Genomic DNA, 19,829 nt, shown 5'->3' with positions numbered 1-19,829 from the left:
GCTCCAGATATTTAGAGTTAAGTGGCAAAACCAGCTGTGGCTCTCTTTTGGATGTTCATATTTTATTCATAAGCATAACCTAGCTCGGGTAAAGACAAGGGAAACAGGTCTTGCTATTAACAGGCTTGGTTTAAGAAGCTTCAAAATAAATACAACTACTTCATTAATAAAACAAATAGAGATTTGTTTTTTGTATAGCTGCAAAAAAACATCAGGCACCCATGAAGAACTGTCAAGTAGTGCTTCTCCTTGTTTTATGAAGAACAACACTGCAATTTAGCAAGTAATAAAGCATCATTATTGCAGCTCTGAAGGTTGTAAATGGAATTACTGCAGCCTTCGGCAATAAACAGTGATGAACATGTATTTTTAATCAATCTATTAAAAGCATTCTGACACAGCTGACCAGGATTTTTCCAAACAGAGGCTTTTTAGCAGCAGCCTGTCCGATGATACAAAATATTAAGCTGCAATTTAGGACTCAGTGCATCCAGTGTGATAAACTCTGCTCTTCTGTGCTGCAAAGCAGTACCGCAGTGCTCAGTGCAAGAATGTAATTGTTTCAAGTGATACTCTGTGACCTTCGCTTTAACAGACTTCCTTATTGTGCACCATCATGATACTGTGAGCTTTGTTATTTTCTATCTGTTATTTTGTTTCTATTACTTTGCTTTTTGTTTACCTGGAACATGATTATTTTATTCCGTACCACCATCTGTCTCTGTTGCATCTCTTTTCAACACTCTTATACCCATACAAATAAACAACATCAATGTTTTACCTCTAGCAACATGAATTCAAGGTCAGCTATACACTGATGTGTTTACTGCTGAGTACAAGCATTACAAATACTGAGTTCAGTCATATGAACTGGTTGGCACAATTTGATCTCAGAGGAAATGGGTGCGAAGTCAACAAAACAAATTAATGAAGAGGCTTACCTGTACGGTGTGAAGGAGGGGTGGGGAAGGTAGCTGGGGTGGTAGTAGGCAGCCGCGGCAGCTGCAGTGGCGGGGTCCAGGCCCAACGGCAAAGAGGGCATGCGCAGGGCATCCTCGGTCGTAGCATAGGGCCGGAAACCCCGGAGGTACTCTTCTGGTACATGACCAGGGGGCACTGCGTTAGGCAACTGTCTGGGCAGACTGAAGGTAAGAGAGGGGGTAGGGGCACAATAGAAAAATGCCATATTTAGTCTGATTTGTATGTGTTCACTGTTGCACACACACACATATGACCTAAAAAAGTAATTGTTTCTCAACACCAACAAGACAAATGTTTGTCAGTTTTTGTAGGTGCTTATTCCAGTGAGTTTAATATGCCCATGAACTATTGATCAAACACTTACTCAACAACGCATGTAGAAACTTCCTTTTAGCCTCTTCCACTTCCTCCCTCCCTACCACAGACCCGTTTTTGTTTTCTTTTAAGGGGGGCAGGGGGAGATAGCAGGTCAACAGTTTATGCCACAAAGAAGTCTTACACATCATCTTAAAGCTGGGAACCACAGCTCATCTGTATCTGTGTTTTGGTTAAGCACCTTTTCAAATGTTTCAGGTTTATATTATATAAGTTTTTGCAGCAATTTTTGGGTTGATGTCATTTGTTGAAATTATTTAAGGCTTACTTTACAACTCCAGAATGGATAAAAATGGTCAAAAACCCCTCCAAAATACCACATTAAGACACCAAGACCTTGACAAACATCATACAAAAATCCATGCAGAGATTTGGTATCAAAAACTTTTGGCATTTTGCGGAATTCTTTTCTTTTTTCAAATGCACCATTTTAAGAATAGATGAATCTAACACATTTATAATGCCTTTTTCATTCAGATATCTTGGGCTGAGAGGACAAGGGACTCTTTTAAAAAATAGAAGAAGACATATTAAAGACAGCGATGTCAGCCGAGGACACCGCCGTCCTCGTGTAGAGGTTAAATTGAAAACATGTAAACTCCTCAGATCCAGAGACACAGGCAGAGCAGTGTGCAACTCACTTGAGGGGCTGGAAACGTGAATCCTGCATGACAGCGCTGGGGGTGAGACCAAAGGCATAGGGGTTTCCCAGGAGGTGGGCAGGGACTGAGGGGCCCCCCTTTTCCTGTGGGAGGTTCCCCTCTGCACCCAGACGTTCCCTGCTGGCCCCACGAGGCCCCGAGTCAGCCTGGAGAGAGATACAGAAAGAGAGTCTTAGTCATTGTTCATGAAGACCTGTGACCGTCACGGTTGTCAATGTTCATGGAGCCCATCCTGAGAGTGGGGAAGACAGGGGAAAGAATAGACCTGTTTATGGTGCAGCAGCCTCACTCAATCGCTCTTCCTACCTCAGGCACTTTTATTCACTTTCTCACAGAAACCACTGCAAAAATAGACGGATCAACATTCCTCCGAGGGGAATACATGATAAAAATGGAGGAAGCAGGTAGAGGAAAAAAACAGCCTCACAGTTTTTCTCTAATTGGAAACAAGAGATGTCATCCTTATGATCGATGAGGATGAGGTAATAGATGTACAACAGCAGTACTTCTAGAGAGATGATGACTTTGATGTTGGCAAAGTGTGCATGTGTGCCTGTGAGAGTGTGCACATAACTTAAACACTAACATCTACAAGCAAGACAACAAAGTCCAAAAAGCAACATCCCTCTGCCTCTGTTTCTCTTTCTTCCTTCTTCTCTTTCACCTCCCTCTCTCCCTTTGGCAGCAAGCCTGGTCTCACTTATCCAATCCCACAACAAACACACATACACACACTCAGCAGGCACACACACCGTTTCAAAGCTACAAAGACATCCTGCTGTGGGAGTGGGAGTGCATTTTCTGAAGCTTTGGTTTCCCTTTGCCTACAAATGCAATCGCAGAACAGAGAAACTTACAACCCTTGTTGTACAAGGAAATTGTTTATGGAGGGATATGCAGTCGAGGAGGATTTTCACAGGTAAGGTGGAACAGTTATCTCCCAAAAATGAGAATTAAAGTTGAAGTTGGAAAGGGAACAAAAGAAAGAACAGAAAGAAGAAAAGAAATACAGAGACGAAGACATAAAGAAGAGGGGAACGAGAGGAGAAGGCAGTTCTTGACCCACTAAATTAACCTCTGGGCTCCCTGGGATTAGAGAGAGACCTTACAGCAGCACTGTCCTCTCTCACAACTGTCTCTGATAAAATAAATCCAATTTAGGGAGCCATTACCTCCACGTCCTGTTCTGCAGCCACTGACCCAGGCTGACACTGATGCGCTAACATCCAATCTTAAACGCCTCTAATGTTTAGACTCCCCACATCCCCCCTTTGTTTCTTATACGCCCCCACATTGCAGCAGTTTAATGTTACTGTTTTCGCCTTGTTGTTTGTTGTGCTCCACTAAACAGTAAGGCACTCTACTCCCTCAGAGCTCGTGTCCCTGTAAACCCCCTTCGCCACTTCCATCCTTTGAAAGCTTTATGAGCACAGGGAGAAGGTGGGCAACCCCTCCCAATTGGCAACTAACTGAAAAAGATTCATATTCAGGTTCATACATGTCCAAAGAAGTCAATATCAGATTGTGGCCTGGGAGCACATTTATTCAAGAAGCAGAGATTTCCGTTTGCTCCTTCTCCTTTTTTCACAAAGTTTATTTTCTTAATCTGCCTTGTTGTCATCATATTTTATGTCATTCCCTAAAAAAACACCAAAAAACATCCAGGAACAAAATTCTTTATTTGAACAAAGTGATTAATTAGATTTAATGAGTTTGTGTTTTTTATATTATTTATTTAATCTACTTTCTTTAATGAATATGTTGTTACAAATATGAAATTTATGATGCTAATAGCCCGCCCTATTAATAGGTAAAAGCTGTTGTAAAGCTACACGCCAACAGCTATAGGTTAAAGCACAATATTTTGTGAGAACTTTTGAATGAATTTTCGAAAATTATTACATTGTTTTTTCTTTTTTTTTTTTTTTTTTTACATATTTTGTTTATAAGTTTTCAGTTTTATAAACAAACATCACAACTACAAGGGAAACATCAGCCCCCCACCCCACCCTCAGAAATAAAGAAATGGGAAAAACAAACAAACAAACAAAACAAAATGAGGCCAATACAAAACAACAAATGCTCTTATAGGATTCAAAGCAATATAATACTGTACAGTCGACGCCAGCCACTGAATGGATGTCTGTACACATATGCGGCAGCCTATATACACATGTATATGTACAAACTTACATACATACACACTAGCACTTTAGGCTATTCTGGATATATAGGACAGAAATTGTTGCCCCATTTTGTCAAAGATTGCAGGGCTGAGAGAAACACGATATCGAACCCTTTCCATATGTAATAAGTTGGTTATTTCTGCTAGCCAGGTTTTGAAAGAAGGCACATCTTCATTTTTCCAAAGGTTAAAATATTTTGCAATAACCATGCCATATTGTAATGTCTTCTGTTGTAAGTGGGTTAAGGCTAGTAGATGTCGGGTCCCGCCCAAAATGGCAGTGCAAGGATCTGGTGTAATATCACAGTTATATACTTCAGAAAAGCACTCAAAAATATCTAACCAGAACTTGTTTAGCTTGGGGCGAGACCAAAAGAGGTGGCCCAGGGTGCCCTCAGCTGATTTACATTTTGGGCTACATTGTTTTTTCAACAAATTTTGACTTGACTTTGACGGATTTTACTACGCTCTGTAATCATTGGAAATACAAGTATAGTATAATGCTAATATGATATCAATGTAGCCCAATCCTTATACCAGGCTTAAGCAGAATAAAAAAAACAATGAAAAATAACAACATTTGAATGTTGATTTACATGCAGCCGTCCAGCCCTAGCAAGCAGCCACACATTTTTTTTCAAATGTATTTTCTTTACCAATATGAACTTGTAGATAAAACCATGTTTACATGTATAGCAGTGGACGGCTCCTCTCTCCGTTGCAGGACGGAGAGATTCAAAAGATCCTTTGCTCCTACAGCCATCAGGCTGTCTCATTCCTCAAGAGATTCTACTAGACTAACTGAATTTCCCCTCGGGGATGAATAAAGTAATTTTGATTTGATTTGATTGATTTGTATACGTGCATGGTGTGTATTTCTCCAGTCCATCCACTCCTGAGTATAATAAACATGTACTGCTGCAGGTACACATTACTGGTGAGCAATGCCTCGTCAGTGATAGGCTGCTTTCTATCACACTGTCAGTTAATCAATTGCTATAATCACACTGATGACAGCTTTGCTAACCAAGTGATTTGTGTTTAGCAAAGCTGTCATCAATGCTCGACTAACACCACTGATGCTACAGGTCCATGTATCATTCATGCATGTTTGTTATGTGTGAGGTGCAGACCCGTGTAGCACCTTTGCCTCAATCTGTGTCCCAGTGTGTATGTTGAGCCCAAACAAGACAATAAATGTTATGATTAACCACTGACACGCCAATTTGATGGCATAACAACACAAACACCTTCTTGGCAAATAAAATTAGGCACAGCCTGTTTATAATACATTTATAAATGTAAGTGACTATCAGGTGACCAGAAGTTGATATGTAGATGAACCTGTATTAAATATCCTGCATTATACACAGAATGTGTGTGTGACAGAAGCATGGTTTCATAATCATGGCTATGACTCAATAACTGTCAATTGGTGCAATTGCCAGACACAAATTACAACTACAATTGAATCAACTGTTCTTTTTTCAACAAATTTCCACAGAAAATCCCATCATAAGAGAATGGAACAAAGATGTCTGTAAAACAACAAAGCATGGTGGTGGAGCTGCAATTTCACCACTGACTGCTTCTGCATCCTGCTTTTACAATTACTATTGTCACTAAAAACCAAGTCCCATTTACATGCAAGATGGTAAAAAAAGGAATGTAGAAACCAGTTTATAAATGGTAATGTGTACAGCTTAGTCCATGTTTGTGTGTGTATGTGTATGTGTGATGCACGTCTGTAGAAAAACATGCAAAAGGTGTGGGTGTAACAGGTCAGCACCTTAAAAAAGCACCTACACCACAAAGATACAACCTTCCATCCCCATTAGAGAGGCACCTTAGCCACTCAGGCACAAACACATCCAACCAGCCATCCCACTTTGACCTTTTACCACCTGCCAAAAAACAGCCTTCTATATAACACTCACTATTCACCAACACCATGCCATATACAAAGTACAGAGCACAAATACAAGCACTCAGACTCAAAGACACATCCATTAACAGCCATCTTCCTCTGTGTGAGCCAGGCCCCTGTAACCCCCACTGAGGGTGGGAGACCCTGCGCATTGTAGAGCGCTCGTTTACGCCTCTCAGATGGAGCCATGAATCCAAATTGCCAATTAAAAAGCAATTACAGGCAGCAGCGGGAGCAGACTCCTGCAGTCATTAAAGCAAAATGCCAACGCACCAAGCCCTCCCTCCTGCGCTGCCTTGCCTATCACCCCCCACTCTGAAAGACAGACTCATATCTCAGCCAGAGAGGCACCAATCAACCCTCCTCATACTATACAGCTATGCAATGTACACACAGCAAGAAACAAGCTTTTCTTTGACACTTGAAAGGATCCAGAGAACAGACTCCTGCCTCTGTATATAAACATTTTTTTCTGTATTCCTCCTCCCTATATCAGACTCTCCTTTTGTTTTTAAATCTCAATTACTGGCTTTTTGTGTCCCCTTCTTTGGATTGGTCATGACACGGTGCAGATTTTGCCCCAAAGAAAATTTTGCACAAAACTCGAATAATAAGAGTAGACGTAGAGGGAGACAAGGGTAAAGGGCAATTGGGCAAAGTAAAAGAGGTCAGACCATTTTTCCGTGATGCATCGTTCCTGATCAGTGATTAGCAATGGAAGCAAAGCTCCAGAGAATATCATCTTTGTTAAAGAAGGACATTTTGATGGCGTGTATGTATGTGTGTGTCCTTTACGGCCCTGTAGCTCTTTGTGACCACAGCGTTATATATTGTGCTTGCTGAGGCGGCTCCTTGGAAATAAAGGAGATGCTATGACGCCAGCTTTGGTGACGCATCCCTGCTGCTGCTCCCCCGACCTCTACCCACAACCTCCTGTCCACATCACCCCCCTAACCTCCTCATTCTTTAGCTGGGTGGCCCCGCACTGCTGGAGGCACCACAAACCCAGTGACGCGATCTTTTTCCATTTGAGCTTGACCTCTTACACACACACACACACACACACACACACACACACACACACACACACACACAACCGTCGTGCAAATGCACACAAACACATACAGGGAAGATGTTTTTGCCCCTTTATTTTTTCATGCACTATGCTGGAGGAATGGCAAAACAGATGATGGGAGAGCTCTTATGTCTCTCTAGCCCCTCCCAGCTCTGGTTGACCCTTGAACTGAGGCAAGGGTCAGTTCGTAAAAGCTATAGCTACAGAGGGATAGGGTCAGGAGGGGGTTGTCCAGGGGAAAGGACAATAGCTTGAGTGCAACCACACATTGCTGGCTGGCTGACCTCCTCACTCACCCTTCACTCTCCCCCTTCTCCCCATCTCCGGGGAACTGTCAAAGTGTCTCAGAGAGTTTCCGCATGTTGCAGAGTGCTGTTCGTAACTGTGTGCTTGGCCTCGAAAATTAGCCCTGAGCTGAGATAAGAAGGCTTAAAGCAAGGCCATAATCCATAATCCACTCCTTATCAAAGCAAGCAGCTCTCCCCCTCTCCCCCTTTTTCTCTCTCCCCCACTACGTAACAGAGAGCGGGTGTCGGAGTGACGAGGCGGAGGATGCACTTGACTGCTTGAGTGAAGAGAGTGAGGCTGGAGGTGGGGATGGGCAGGCTTAGGAGGCTAAAGGCTTGGGACTCGGGAGGGGCTGGGCCAAGGGCAAGAGGGCTAAGTGGGAGGGGGGCTGGAAGGGCACAGATGTTAGCAGCCGTTGAGGCTGTCACCTCGACGTCCCAGTGGCAGCTGGCATTGTTTAACACATGGAGCAATGGGGAGGTAGTTGACATGAGGTTTTAAGGGAAGCAGACATTCATAGACCTGCCAGCTATGTCACACGTTCATATGTCAAAGCTGCACTGCCACACTAAGGGTTAAGGCCATCTACAAAATCCATTAATCCCTCGAGAGCCTGTCTGGGTCCATGGTTGTGTTGGAAAACAGCTGAAGAATGAACACATTTTTGCTGTTTTAAAGGTAAATACAAAGAGAGAAAATACATCGGAGCAATCCGAGACTTCAGAGAGAGCCACTGAAAGAAGAAAAGGGAAGAACGAGAAGGAACAGAGAAAGCTCAAGGTCAGTGTTATGGTGTCTGATTATGGTTTTACCTGGCGTCCCTCGCTCCTCCAGAGGCCGTTGCTAGTCTTTGTTGGAGCAATGGTGACTACAGGTGGAGTGTTTGGCACGCTGTGGCCCACTGGGGGAACCAGGACAGGCCCTGGACCAAGGGGACCCCTCTTGGGCGTACTGACTGGAGAGCTGTGGTTGGTGGCTGGGGAGGACACTGGAGAAGACTCACTGCTGATGGAGGACGCAGCTAGAGAAAGACAGAAACAAATGATATCAGTAAAGTGAAAGAAAGCACATAATATAAGATAACAGTCTGTGTTTTGCTATTTTAAGAAAAAGGCAAATGTAAAAACAGTATGATATTTTTCGCTCCTTCACCGGGAAATAAAATGGGGTTACAGAACGACAACAGCAACAAATATCGTACACACACTCACACACAGAGGGCCAGATGGATGGCCCTAGGCCCCTATTATGAAGTGACAGTGATCAGGATGAGCAGCCCTGTGAGAGTCACACAGCCTTGACATGCAGGAAACACACACACACACAAGAACACACTGCTTGGGAGTGAACACCCATACAGAACATATATACAGTCAGTGGCGCTTGCAGCCACACACAGAACTCCTCCCTCCACCACACACACACACACACACACACACACACACACACACACACACACACACACACACACACACACACACACACACACACACACACACACACACACACACACACACACACACACACACACACACACACACACACACACACACACACACACACACACACACACACACACACACACACACACACACACACACACACAGCAGGTGGTGAAAAGCTGGCCCAATGAGCTTCTCTGCTGCGCTGTAGCTGTGCCACATTAACAAAGCCCTCCAGGGAAACCCTGTAGCGCAGGGTCACGGTCTGGTCACATGCCTCGCTTTCCACACATCGGGCTTTCTCTCTCTCTAGTTTCAAAGCTCTCATATGATATGCTCACATTCACATACGTTCATCAATGCAATTTCATCTTTCCAACATTACATCTTTGCCTCTGCACATACAGGCTTCACCTTCTGTTCTTCTTAACTGTGTCCACTGTCATTTTTTATACCTCTGTCTTTCTTTCTTTTTTACGTTTTAACTTGTGTGTTGTCTCTACATTTCCTCTTTCCTTCACCCTGCCTCTGTCTCTTCTCCTGACAGTACAGTGTGCTACACTCAGAGTGAGAGCAGCATTACACAGTCAAACTGGGTCACAACCCTCTCAATGGGACACACACTTCAGCACTGCAGCAAGGACAGCAGGAGATGTGCGTTTATGTGTGTGCATGTGCAGGTAATGTGCTTTTGTGCATAAACGTGCTTACATGCAACCGCAGCAGCGGAAACCTCAGGCCAGTTTCAGGTCTAGTTCCTCTCCAATTATCACCATCTGAATAAAAACCACAGATCTCTTACCCAACCGCCATTTCTTCCCTGCTTCGGTATCCATGGAAACATAACCTAACAGACAACGTCGGCTTATGGTAAGTGCGGTCAGGATATTGACTGATTTTAAACATCTCATTCTAACTAATACCACTAAATAATGGAAAAGATCAATAATGGCAGCGAGGTGACGGTCTACAGAATATCTGAAAATCTATGTTTGACTGGTGGTAAGCGGCACAAGGAAGGAGTGGCGGATGAGATAAAGGTGGTGATGATACATGTGAGGTGAGACATGAAAATGAAAAATGATATGAGATGGGGAGCGACTGGGTGAAAAAACAGCAAGTGAGAGTGCAAAAGAGGTGCAAGGTGAGGTGAGACATGGAGAGAAGAGGAAAGCAGATAGATAAGGGGTGCAGATGGGTGAGTGGGTGGTGGGGACAGGGTGGGGGATATTGAGGGGGGGGGCATATCTTGTCTGCACAATGGCAATTAGTGGCCTAATCCTCCCCCCCTCACCTCGGAGAGCCATTACTCTCCCGTGCAAGACTAGGCCAATCAATAGCAGCCCACTCAGCCTGGGGAATGGAGCTACACTTAATACAGCTCTAGTGTCACAGCCTATTCACTCACCACACACAGACACACACTCACAACATGCATACACAAGGATGGGGGAACAAATAAGGCTGGAGGGAGGGAAGAGGCAGAGAGGAGAGGACTGCTAAGCAACAGACCTCTACTCCATCTATTTCTCTCACCCCCCTCTTCCCTTCTCCTCCTCTTCCTCCTCCTTTTCCATGTAGAGGCAAAGCAGACTGGAGAAGAGGCAGGGCAGACTAAATAATTAAGAGCAGAAAGAGAAGCAGGTGAGGGAAGAAGGAAATAAAAGAGACAAGGGCCATCGACCAATGACTTCATTCTCTTCTTGCAGCTTGCAGAACCTGTGTTCATATCTAAGTGTCCTTCCTGCCACGTATCCACACACAAAAAATACAAACAGCTATTATTCCTCTATGAGTCCCGCCTCCCCCTCCTCTTAACAACACCCCACACAACCACCACCCACCTACCACCTCTTCATACACGCTAATTCCTTTTCCTTCTGTTCTTTAAACACAGTGCCTGCCAACCAGACGTAGATCTGTCAGACTCAACGCGCAATTTTTATAAACTCATTTACAGTACTTAAAGCCGGTAAGGGCTTATAGGAAATGTCTGAGAGTGGTTATATGTTTGCATGTGTATGTTTTCCACCATCTTCCTCTTTAAACCACAGAAAGTCATGTGTGTCCATAAGCCTCTTTCCTTCATCAAGCCTCCATTCCTCCTCCAACATTTCTTCTTGTTCATTTTCAAACTCCCTACTCCAATTTCCGCACAAATCCCTTTCTTCGCCCCTCCCTCACAGGACAGTGCCATCTGATAGGAGAAAAATCATATATGAGGCATGTGATTGGCAGCAAGCTGGTGTCATTTTTGCCACATGCTCCTCCCCTTTCTTCTATACAGAGAAAAGATGGCCATACATGCTGGTCCTAAAGGGAGAGAGAGGAGGCAGAGGAGGAGGAGTGAAGCACAGCCTCCATCCCCAGAGTCTAAAATAGGCTCATCAGCTCTCAACCTGCACTTCATTAGCTGTACTGATTGTCACTTTCTTGGTGTCTAGAGGTGTGTGTGCGTGTGTGTGTGTGTGGGGTGTGGTGATGGGGTCGGGAGGGGGGCACAGAGACAGAGAGAAAGAAGAGGTAGAGACTGAAGGAAAGAGCGAGGAAAAGAGAGAAAGAAAGAAAGCGCTGTCTCAGTCCCAAGCTGTGTGTGATTAATGTGAAGCTCCTTTCTCTATCGCCTCCTCTATTACCAGTCCCACTCTCCCAGACTGCCTCCACACTTGACCGCTCAAGCTGAGCCACACATGCGCACACACACACAAACACACACAAAAGATACAACCAACAGCGGCAACAAACAAACAAACCAAGCTGTGGTCAGAGGCTGTGGCCAAATGCCCCTGCAAAGACGGCACCTTGTAGTTCAGCCACTGACCCAATCAAAAGCCACCACAGCTCTTCAGCATGCTATTTCATTCAATGGGGGAGTCCAGCAGCTATAGCAGTGAATCCCACTGGATCACTAAGCCTTGATAGGAAGACAACACTACACAGAAATGTTTTAGCATTGCCAAATGGCCCCTACCAATCTTCTGCCACCACCACCTCCACCATAGCCTCTGCCAAAACAGCCAAGCATAGCCAGCCCCAGCCCTGCCAGGCAGGAGGTGCTCTCCTCCACCCCGCCAACACACCCACCCCAGGCCCACACCCCCTCCTCCAATCGCTCCCTCCCAGCATGCATTACAACAACATCAGCACTTAATTAAACAGTCCATTTCACACCTGGTGTGCATAGCAGTGCCCAGCCAACCCTGCATCCATATGCCACCCCACCAGCAGCACAAGCCTCAACGCGTGCACTCTAACACACACACACACACACACACACACACACACACACACACAACACACACACACACACACACACACACACACACACACACACACAGACACACAATAACCAGTGATGCACACAAACAACGCACACACCTGCTACTACAGTCTTGGCCATGCACTGACAACACAACACAAAGCCTGTAATCTGCATCACTGAGTGGGGGGAGGGGAGAAGCACACAGTATGTGTTGCTGTGCCAGCGAGGGAAAGAAAGACGGTACAAGATGGCGGATGGAAATAAGAGGAGCAATCCTCTATGCCTTCTGCTGACTGTACAAACTGTATATTATGCGTAAATGCCGCTTTGCTACTGAACAGAGTCATATGAGGTGTAAGGTTGCTGTGTATGGAGAGAGTGAAAGAGAGAGAGGAAACACAAATGAGCTTGTTTGTGAGTGTTTCAGGGACAGTCACAGCCTGAAGGGTTTTGCCTTCAAGAAACGCACACACATACACACACACACACACACACACACACGTACACACACAGCACAGTAAGGCTGTGGGAGCCCCAGGCAGGCTCCAGATGGAGAGGTCAGAGACACAGTGCCCCGATGTCCCAGCATGCTCTGGGCTCCCAGAAAAAAGGGGAGCCTCCGGCCACACACATACGCTCATGCACAAACACATATATCATGTACAGATACTCACAATCTGACAAACACCACAGGTTTTCACAAATCTACTAATTACTTCCATTTCCTCTTATTCGCAGCCAATTCAGTCCATCTACCTTGTACACCTTTATTCTCCCTCTCTTCGTTCTCTCTCCAGGCTGTGTACTACAGTTGGTATGAACGCAGTCATGACACTCTGGTGTGTACGTGTCTAAGAGTGAGCAAGAAGAAACAACGGAGAGGATTAAACCCAGGTCTGCCTAATTAATCAGATATCAGCAGGCCTGCCTTTTTGAGGCAGTGTGTTATCTGTGTGTGTTGTGTGTTTGTGCACAGATGTGAGTGCTATGGCGTGTGTTCATGTGAGTGTACATGGGATAAGAGTGTGTCCTTTACGCTGCTCTAATACTCATTACCCATCACCTCCCCTCCTCAACGCAGCACTCAGTACACAGAGCTATTCATTATACTCGCCACAGACAAGTGACAATGTATGTGTCTGTGTGTGTGTGTGTGTGTGTGTGTGTGTGTGTGTGTGTATGGGCGTGTGTATAAACAGCAGCCGTGCTCAGGGTCTTAAATCAGTGAAGCCGCCGGTGGCAGTGATACTAGTACTCAAACCTAAGTAATTCCATGAGGCCTTAGGACACTGAGTCATGGCACCTCATATATATACTGCACTACTCACCTCAAAGCATGAACCACAGGCGAAGAGAGACAGAGACAGAGAGAAAGAAAAAGAGGTTGAGTCAAAGTAGCTAATGAAAGGACAGCAGGCTGCAGCATGCTAAGAAATCACGAGGCTTACACAGTTGCAAAGACAACTGTTTGCATGTGTGGGGGTGTTTGGGTGTGTGTGTGTGTTGCCTATAAATACAGGCTCTGCAGACAGAGAGGTGACTGGAGCTCCAGGGGCTACATGCCTCTGCCCACCCTGGAGCCGGTGCTCCTAACACGGGCAGAGTGGCCCCTTGTGCCTGACGGCTGACTCACCCACACATCACTGCCTACACCAGCCAGGCGGCACAGTCAGCAGGCCTCAAAAATAACAAAGGGGCTTTTTTGTACTTTTAATAAAAAGGTAGTTGAGCTTAATCAGAAAGGATCTGCTTTCTGTTTGTATGACAAAGACACAGACAGGAGCTCTCTGCCTTGGTAGATTGTGAATTACAAATAGAACAGCGCACACATATTCTCACCTCGCACCACAATGAAAAATACAAAAAAGCAGAAGTATTAAAAAAACATGACTAAGAGAACGCAATCCTTGTGTTCTCCAGCTGCAGCTGACACAAAAGGGAATGAGCAGCAAAGACAAGAAGGAATAATTCCAATAAAAAAAGATAAAATGAAAAGGCAGGACTGAACTCTGGAAGTGGATTTTTCTGTTTGAGAGAGACAGAGTGGGAAAGTAATAGGGCTGGCATGTAGGGTTGAGGGAGTGAAGAGAGATGAAGGGGAAAAGGATTGAGAGGGAGGTTAGGGGAGGTTGGGTTGAGTCTCTCTCTCTGTGTGGGTAATAAATCATTTGCAGGGTTCTGGGTCCCAGGCTGCAGTGGGTTGGGGAGCAAGGTGTCCAGGGACAGTCAGGAAGTAGGGGACCATCTGATTTAAGAGCCAGAGCAAGGGTGGACAGCTGGGGTAGCCGGGCCTCTCCGGAGCCAAGGAGAGGCCCGGACACACACACTACTCACACACACTACTCTCACACACACACACACACACACACACACACACACACACACAAACTTCCTACGATGGCACTCCTGCTTTGTGCTCTGCTTTTTATGCTTAATTAACAGACACTAAGTATGTGGGTTTAAAAAGTATTCGCATGTACATGTGTCTTTTACTTAATATATGTATAGGGAGGGAAAAAATAACAAACCAGAAACCCACAAACCACTGCCTGGGCAGCTACACAAACATTTACATGGGTCTTAGAACAAGCATGTTTTACCTTAAAGCGATAGTTCAGAATATCTGACATTAGGTCATGAGTTAAAAATCAGCATTTCAACCACCTGATGCTTATCACATATTAATACAACAGTGGAATAGAGCACTGAGAGTTGGGTATTCTATTGCATGTTTCATATGTGTGTGTGCGTGTGTGTGTGTGTGTGTGTAGACACTGACAAAGACAAATGTATGTAGGTGAATTATAACACCATGATACACACATTGACAAGCACGCCCAAGCGTTCAAGCACTCACACACAGCACATTAAGTGGGTCAGCTAGAGTGGCTCGTCTTCGTCCCAGTATCTCCAGGGACAGCAACTAATTCAATCCTGTGTGGATATCATCCCATTGCTATTAGCAGTTCTCCACTCAGCTACACAAACCAGGCATAGAACATGGCACAGTGCACACACACTTATATGACCCCTGCCACGCACGCACACGCACACACACACACACACACACACACACACACACACACACACATACACACACACACACAGGACAGGAGTACGGGAGGCACAGGACACTTAATCCATCAGGCTTGGGAGTAAAGGACTGGCTAGATGTAACTTTGCATTTAGCTCTTATTATGGATTTAAGACACAGCAGGATACTAGGATCATGGTTTGATACATCACATTCTTTTAGCAAAAGATTTTGCAGTCATACATTAAAACTATGTCATGATACCAGAAATTAAGTAGTCGATACCAATACCAGTGAAACATCATGATGCCCACAGTAAAAAACAAAAACAAGACAATACAAGCCATTTCATTCTTCGTGACTGCCAGGGACGGAATAAAATACAAATAAAAAAAATAAAATACTGGATGACAATGAACACTGGCAGCCATCCAGATCTCATACAACCTATGTTACACCTGTAGCACTTGTTTGGATTGCTTTCTGTAGAGCAGAGAGAAAGGTGCAGCAACAACTTTGCAGTTCAATAACTTGTTGCTTTAGCTACCAATATTAGCTGCTATGTCTCAGCAACGTTAGTCTAAAAAACGTGCACGCAGGCTGAAATTCAACGGTGGTGATCTTAGGGTAAAAGAGAAACTAAGCCTGGTTTCTCTCCGTCCCGCGGCACGCATCATCCGACGGACTTTTACTGACGGGTGAGCGGAGGAAGCGGCATGGAGCAACACTAGGCATACCCAGTTCCCTCTGGTAGCTGCGACACCGTAGAAAAACGAGTACTGTTACATTTTTAAGAATTTAGAATCAACTTAGTACTAAAGTATAAGTTCTTGTGACATCCCTAAAAAAAACTAAAACATACTGAAAAAGTATATATATATCTGCAAACCATGATGTTGCCAGATCACAACTGGGTTTATAAAGTTGCACTTGACAAGTAGTGCAAACAGACTGTTACCATTTTCTTCATTACTTAAACAGCCAAACTGCTGCCATCAAGCAGACTTAAACTTGACATTGTCATAAACGTCAAATCCCCGTCACAGGCTGTGTGGCTTTACCTCGAGGTTCTTCAGCCTGTTTGGCCAGTTTACGGAGGGCTGCAGCAAATCCAGAGTGAGCAGACTGGGTAGCGGGGCTTCCATTGGCTACGATTGAGCCGTTGAGAGGCGACGGGGTGAGGGGGCTGACCGTCGCCGTGGTACGGGTCGCCGTGGAGATCATTCCTAACGATGGTGACTTTGGCTCATGGCTCATGCCTACAAATGGACAAAAGGGAGGAGAATGGTAAAGTATTTATAATCAATATCATATTCAAAAAGAACCAACAAAAAATACCTTCAGTCCTACATACAGACGCATATATTGCAAGAAATATGCAAATACCAAGTGAGGCACATAGCTGTTTTCTTGGACACAGAGACAGTCAGGGCAGAGTGTGGTGCTGGGTATCTGTTTGTGACAGCTGGGGATGAGGGGCTTTGGTTGTATGGTTTGGGTCAGAGGTGAGAGGTTAGGAGGGCAGGTCACCCTCTCCGTGCTCAAAGAGCTCCAGTCTGTCAGTGTGTCTGCCGGAGGTCCATGGTCACAGAGTTTACACAACACCTCTACTGAGCATGCTCCAACATGACGAGGCTGACATTACTTCTTAGTGGTAGTATATTACAGTTCTGTAGATTTTCACAAATTCAGTGCAAAAATATCCTTTGTCATCTGTTAAAATGTGAATGTGAAGAAATTAGCAACTCATTGGCTTCCTCACACAACTATCACTTAAGAGAAAGTGTCCCATTTATATTGCGCTTGATCCAATTAATGCTGCCAGAGAGGTGCTACTAAGACCCTTCTCTAATCAGGAAGGAAGAGAATTATAACAAGAGGAAATAAACTGTGATGATCAAATATTGCCAGCTGGATATTTCTAAATTTAGACAGTGGATTTTGAATGAATGTTGGGATTTCTTAAGTCAGTGGTTCTACGACTAAAGACTAAAAGAAAACTTTCAGTTCAATCCAAAAAAAGTAAAGTTATTCCTACATTGTAGAGAGATAAAGTCTCAACTAAACAGCAACAGCCAAAGACGTGATTTTTCCAGCCTCATATTTATAAGAGCTTTGTAGTGGTTGGGGGGGGAGGAGGGCTGAGACGGCTGTCCCTTTCCTTCCTGTCCATGTGTGTGTGCATGCGTGTGTGTGTTGAAAGGTGACACCGTGTTGACAGCCCCTCGGTCAGTGGAATCCCTAAATGCCAGAACGGTGTGTGATAGCCTTATGTGCTGGGGCAAAACGCACACACACACATTTTAAGAGTGACTTGGAGTACATTGTAAACTCAGATTAGCATAGTTTGTGCGTGGCAGAGGTATTAGGCGTTACATCAAAACACACAAGCACACACACACTAAATCAACATTCAAAGTAAACTTCCAGCTAACCAAACAACTTCTAAGACAAAGGCATAGAAGCTGCTTACTAACAGTATATCAATAGCACAATTAGATAAGCAGGAGTTATATCTGGGTTTACCCAAGAGGCTGAGAGGGCTATAAAAAGATCATGTTCCCTCCTGAGAGGAGAGCAGAGGCACAGCACCCTGTGTGTGTCTGTGTGTGTTGTTTGAGTGGACACACACAGCGGCAAGTCAGGCATGAGAGAGTGAATAACATTCCCAACACCTCTTGAGTTGTCCTGCCTATAACCTCCCAGTTACCCAGTGCACTCAGAATGAACCCAGCACACAATTAATAATGGGATCAACAAGGACTACTGTCTGAATAACGTACACGGCGCCACTGACACACACACACACACACACACACACACACACACACACACACACACACACACACACACACACACACACACACACACACACACACACACACACACACACACACACACACACACACACACACACACACACACACACACACACACACACACACCTCAGTCCAGTAATGTGACTTTGTTACACTCTCTCATGCCTCCCTCAGAGGAAAGTCAGAAAAAGTAGTCAAAGAAATACACAAGGAACTTTTTGCAAAACTAAAATATTACAAAGACAGTAACACACTGTATTTAAAGCCACACACATACAACAGAACAAGCAGGCACACATGCAGAGTTACAGAAGAGACAGATAAGGACATAGCTTGACAAAAACAGACGGAGGCAAATATCCGGAGGTCTGGCAGCAGTTCATGACCCCCACCCTGACGGATTAAAAGCATGGCCGAAGCTCCTTACTGCACAAAGGAGTGGAGCCGCCTGGATCCCCCATGGCTGCATCTTCACGTTGAGCCCAGCCCAGCACACACCGGCAGCCACCGACAGGACACACACCATCTTCCTGCTCCCCTCTCTCTCTCTCTGTCTCCGTCTATCTATCTCCTCTCGCCCGTCCACCCTCTCTCCCTGCCTGCCTGCCTGCCTGCCTTCCTGTCTCTCGCGCTGCCGCTCACAAAGACCGTTTAGAGCTTATCTAACAAAGCAACACACCACACACGCTGCCTATCTCTCCCCTCCTTGCTCTAGCTCCCTCTCTCTAAGTGAGAAAACAGAAATTCTTAGCCTAGCAGCTGCTGCGATGTCACATGACCTCACCCACCCTCAACCCCCCTCCCCTCCTACCCTCCCTTCTCACACTCTCTCTCACTCCTCCTCCTCCTCCCCTCTCAACCTATAATTCCTCAGCCATTTGTAGATAACAGACACAGGCATGCATGCCCTGCTAAGACGAGCGGGAGGAGGGGGGAGGGGAGAGGAGAGGAAGAGAAGAGGAGAGGAGCTGAGGACGAGGAGAGTGCTCAGCCGGTCATCACATCTGACCCCAATGGTGGGGAGCGACAGGCAGTATCTATGTATATAGATGGATGGGGGGGTGGGGGGTGGGGGGGGTTTAAATATGTGAAGTGCCCTTCCCTTTTTGAAACACAAAAAGAGAAGGAAAGCGAAAGAAAGAGGACATGTCCTGGCCTGTGTCAAGCCCCAACAGCATAAAAAAGAGAAAACCTTTTGTGTTAGAATAGCTGCCTCAGTTCAATTCAATTTGCTTTATTAGCATAATGGTTCTGTAACAAATTAAAATACTCTAAAATTGATCTATTCTCTCTAAATCAACCATAACAATTTCATACAAACAAGGAAGTCATACCAAAAATGTGCTATCAAACCATAACAGAAGCACACACATGCACAGGCTACACGCAGGCACATGCACTACAATTATTCTTATCAGGGTGGAGGAGACTAATGCGTAATAGTTGACGGGGGTGGAGGGCTCAGGAAAAGGGTAAAAGCGTGGGTTTGACTTCCCCTCTGTCCGTCCTGCTGTCATTGCAGGGGTGTGAATGAGTCGCTTCTTTAGTCATTTCCTCCTTCCGTCAGTCGCTTCTCTTCTCAGCACAGCGAGGGAGCGAGAGCGATGACAGGGAGAGAGATTATCTTTGGGGTAGAGCTACACGGTGGCCAGCATTGTGCCAAAGGCCACTTCTCGACAAAGCTCCTTTCTGTTCCTCTGGACTCCCCTGAGAAAACACAGGATCGTCACACTCCCTTCTGTCTTTGTCCCCCTCTTCCACCACTTTCCTCTAGCATCA

General features: G+C 45.1%; 1 protein-coding gene across 3 annotated transcripts in view; it reads right to left on the bottom strand.

Moving 5' to 3' along the window:
• Nucleotides 1-19,829, bottom strand: part of gse1b (Gse1 coiled-coil protein b) — a 179,474-nt gene that overhangs the window by 13,741 nt on the left and 145,904 nt on the right. For 2 of the 3 annotated variants that reach the window (XM_059349192.1, XM_059349210.1), the window contains 4 exons: nt 16,293-16,490; nt 8,306-8,514; nt 1,998-2,164; nt 942-1,142 (listed from right to left, as the gene is read on the bottom strand). In XM_059349192.1, the coding sequence (XP_059205175.1) occupies nt 942-1,142; nt 1,998-2,164; nt 8,306-8,514; nt 16,293-16,490 (775 nt within the window). Of the gene's footprint in view, nt 1-941; nt 1,143-1,997; nt 2,165-8,305; nt 8,515-16,292; nt 16,491-18,477; nt 18,569-19,829 lie in introns of those variants that run through there. The other variant, XM_059349201.1, reaches the window with a different exon arrangement.

This window comes from Centropristis striata, chromosome 2 (assembly GCF_030273125.1).
Source record: "Centropristis striata isolate RG_2023a ecotype Rhode Island chromosome 2, C.striata_1.0, whole genome shotgun sequence".
NCBI classification, from domain to species: Eukaryota; Metazoa; Chordata; class Actinopteri; order Perciformes; family Serranidae; genus Centropristis; species Centropristis striata.
The sequence above is the reverse complement of the archived record's forward strand: the minus strand, read 5'-3'. Positions and strand labels throughout refer to the sequence as shown.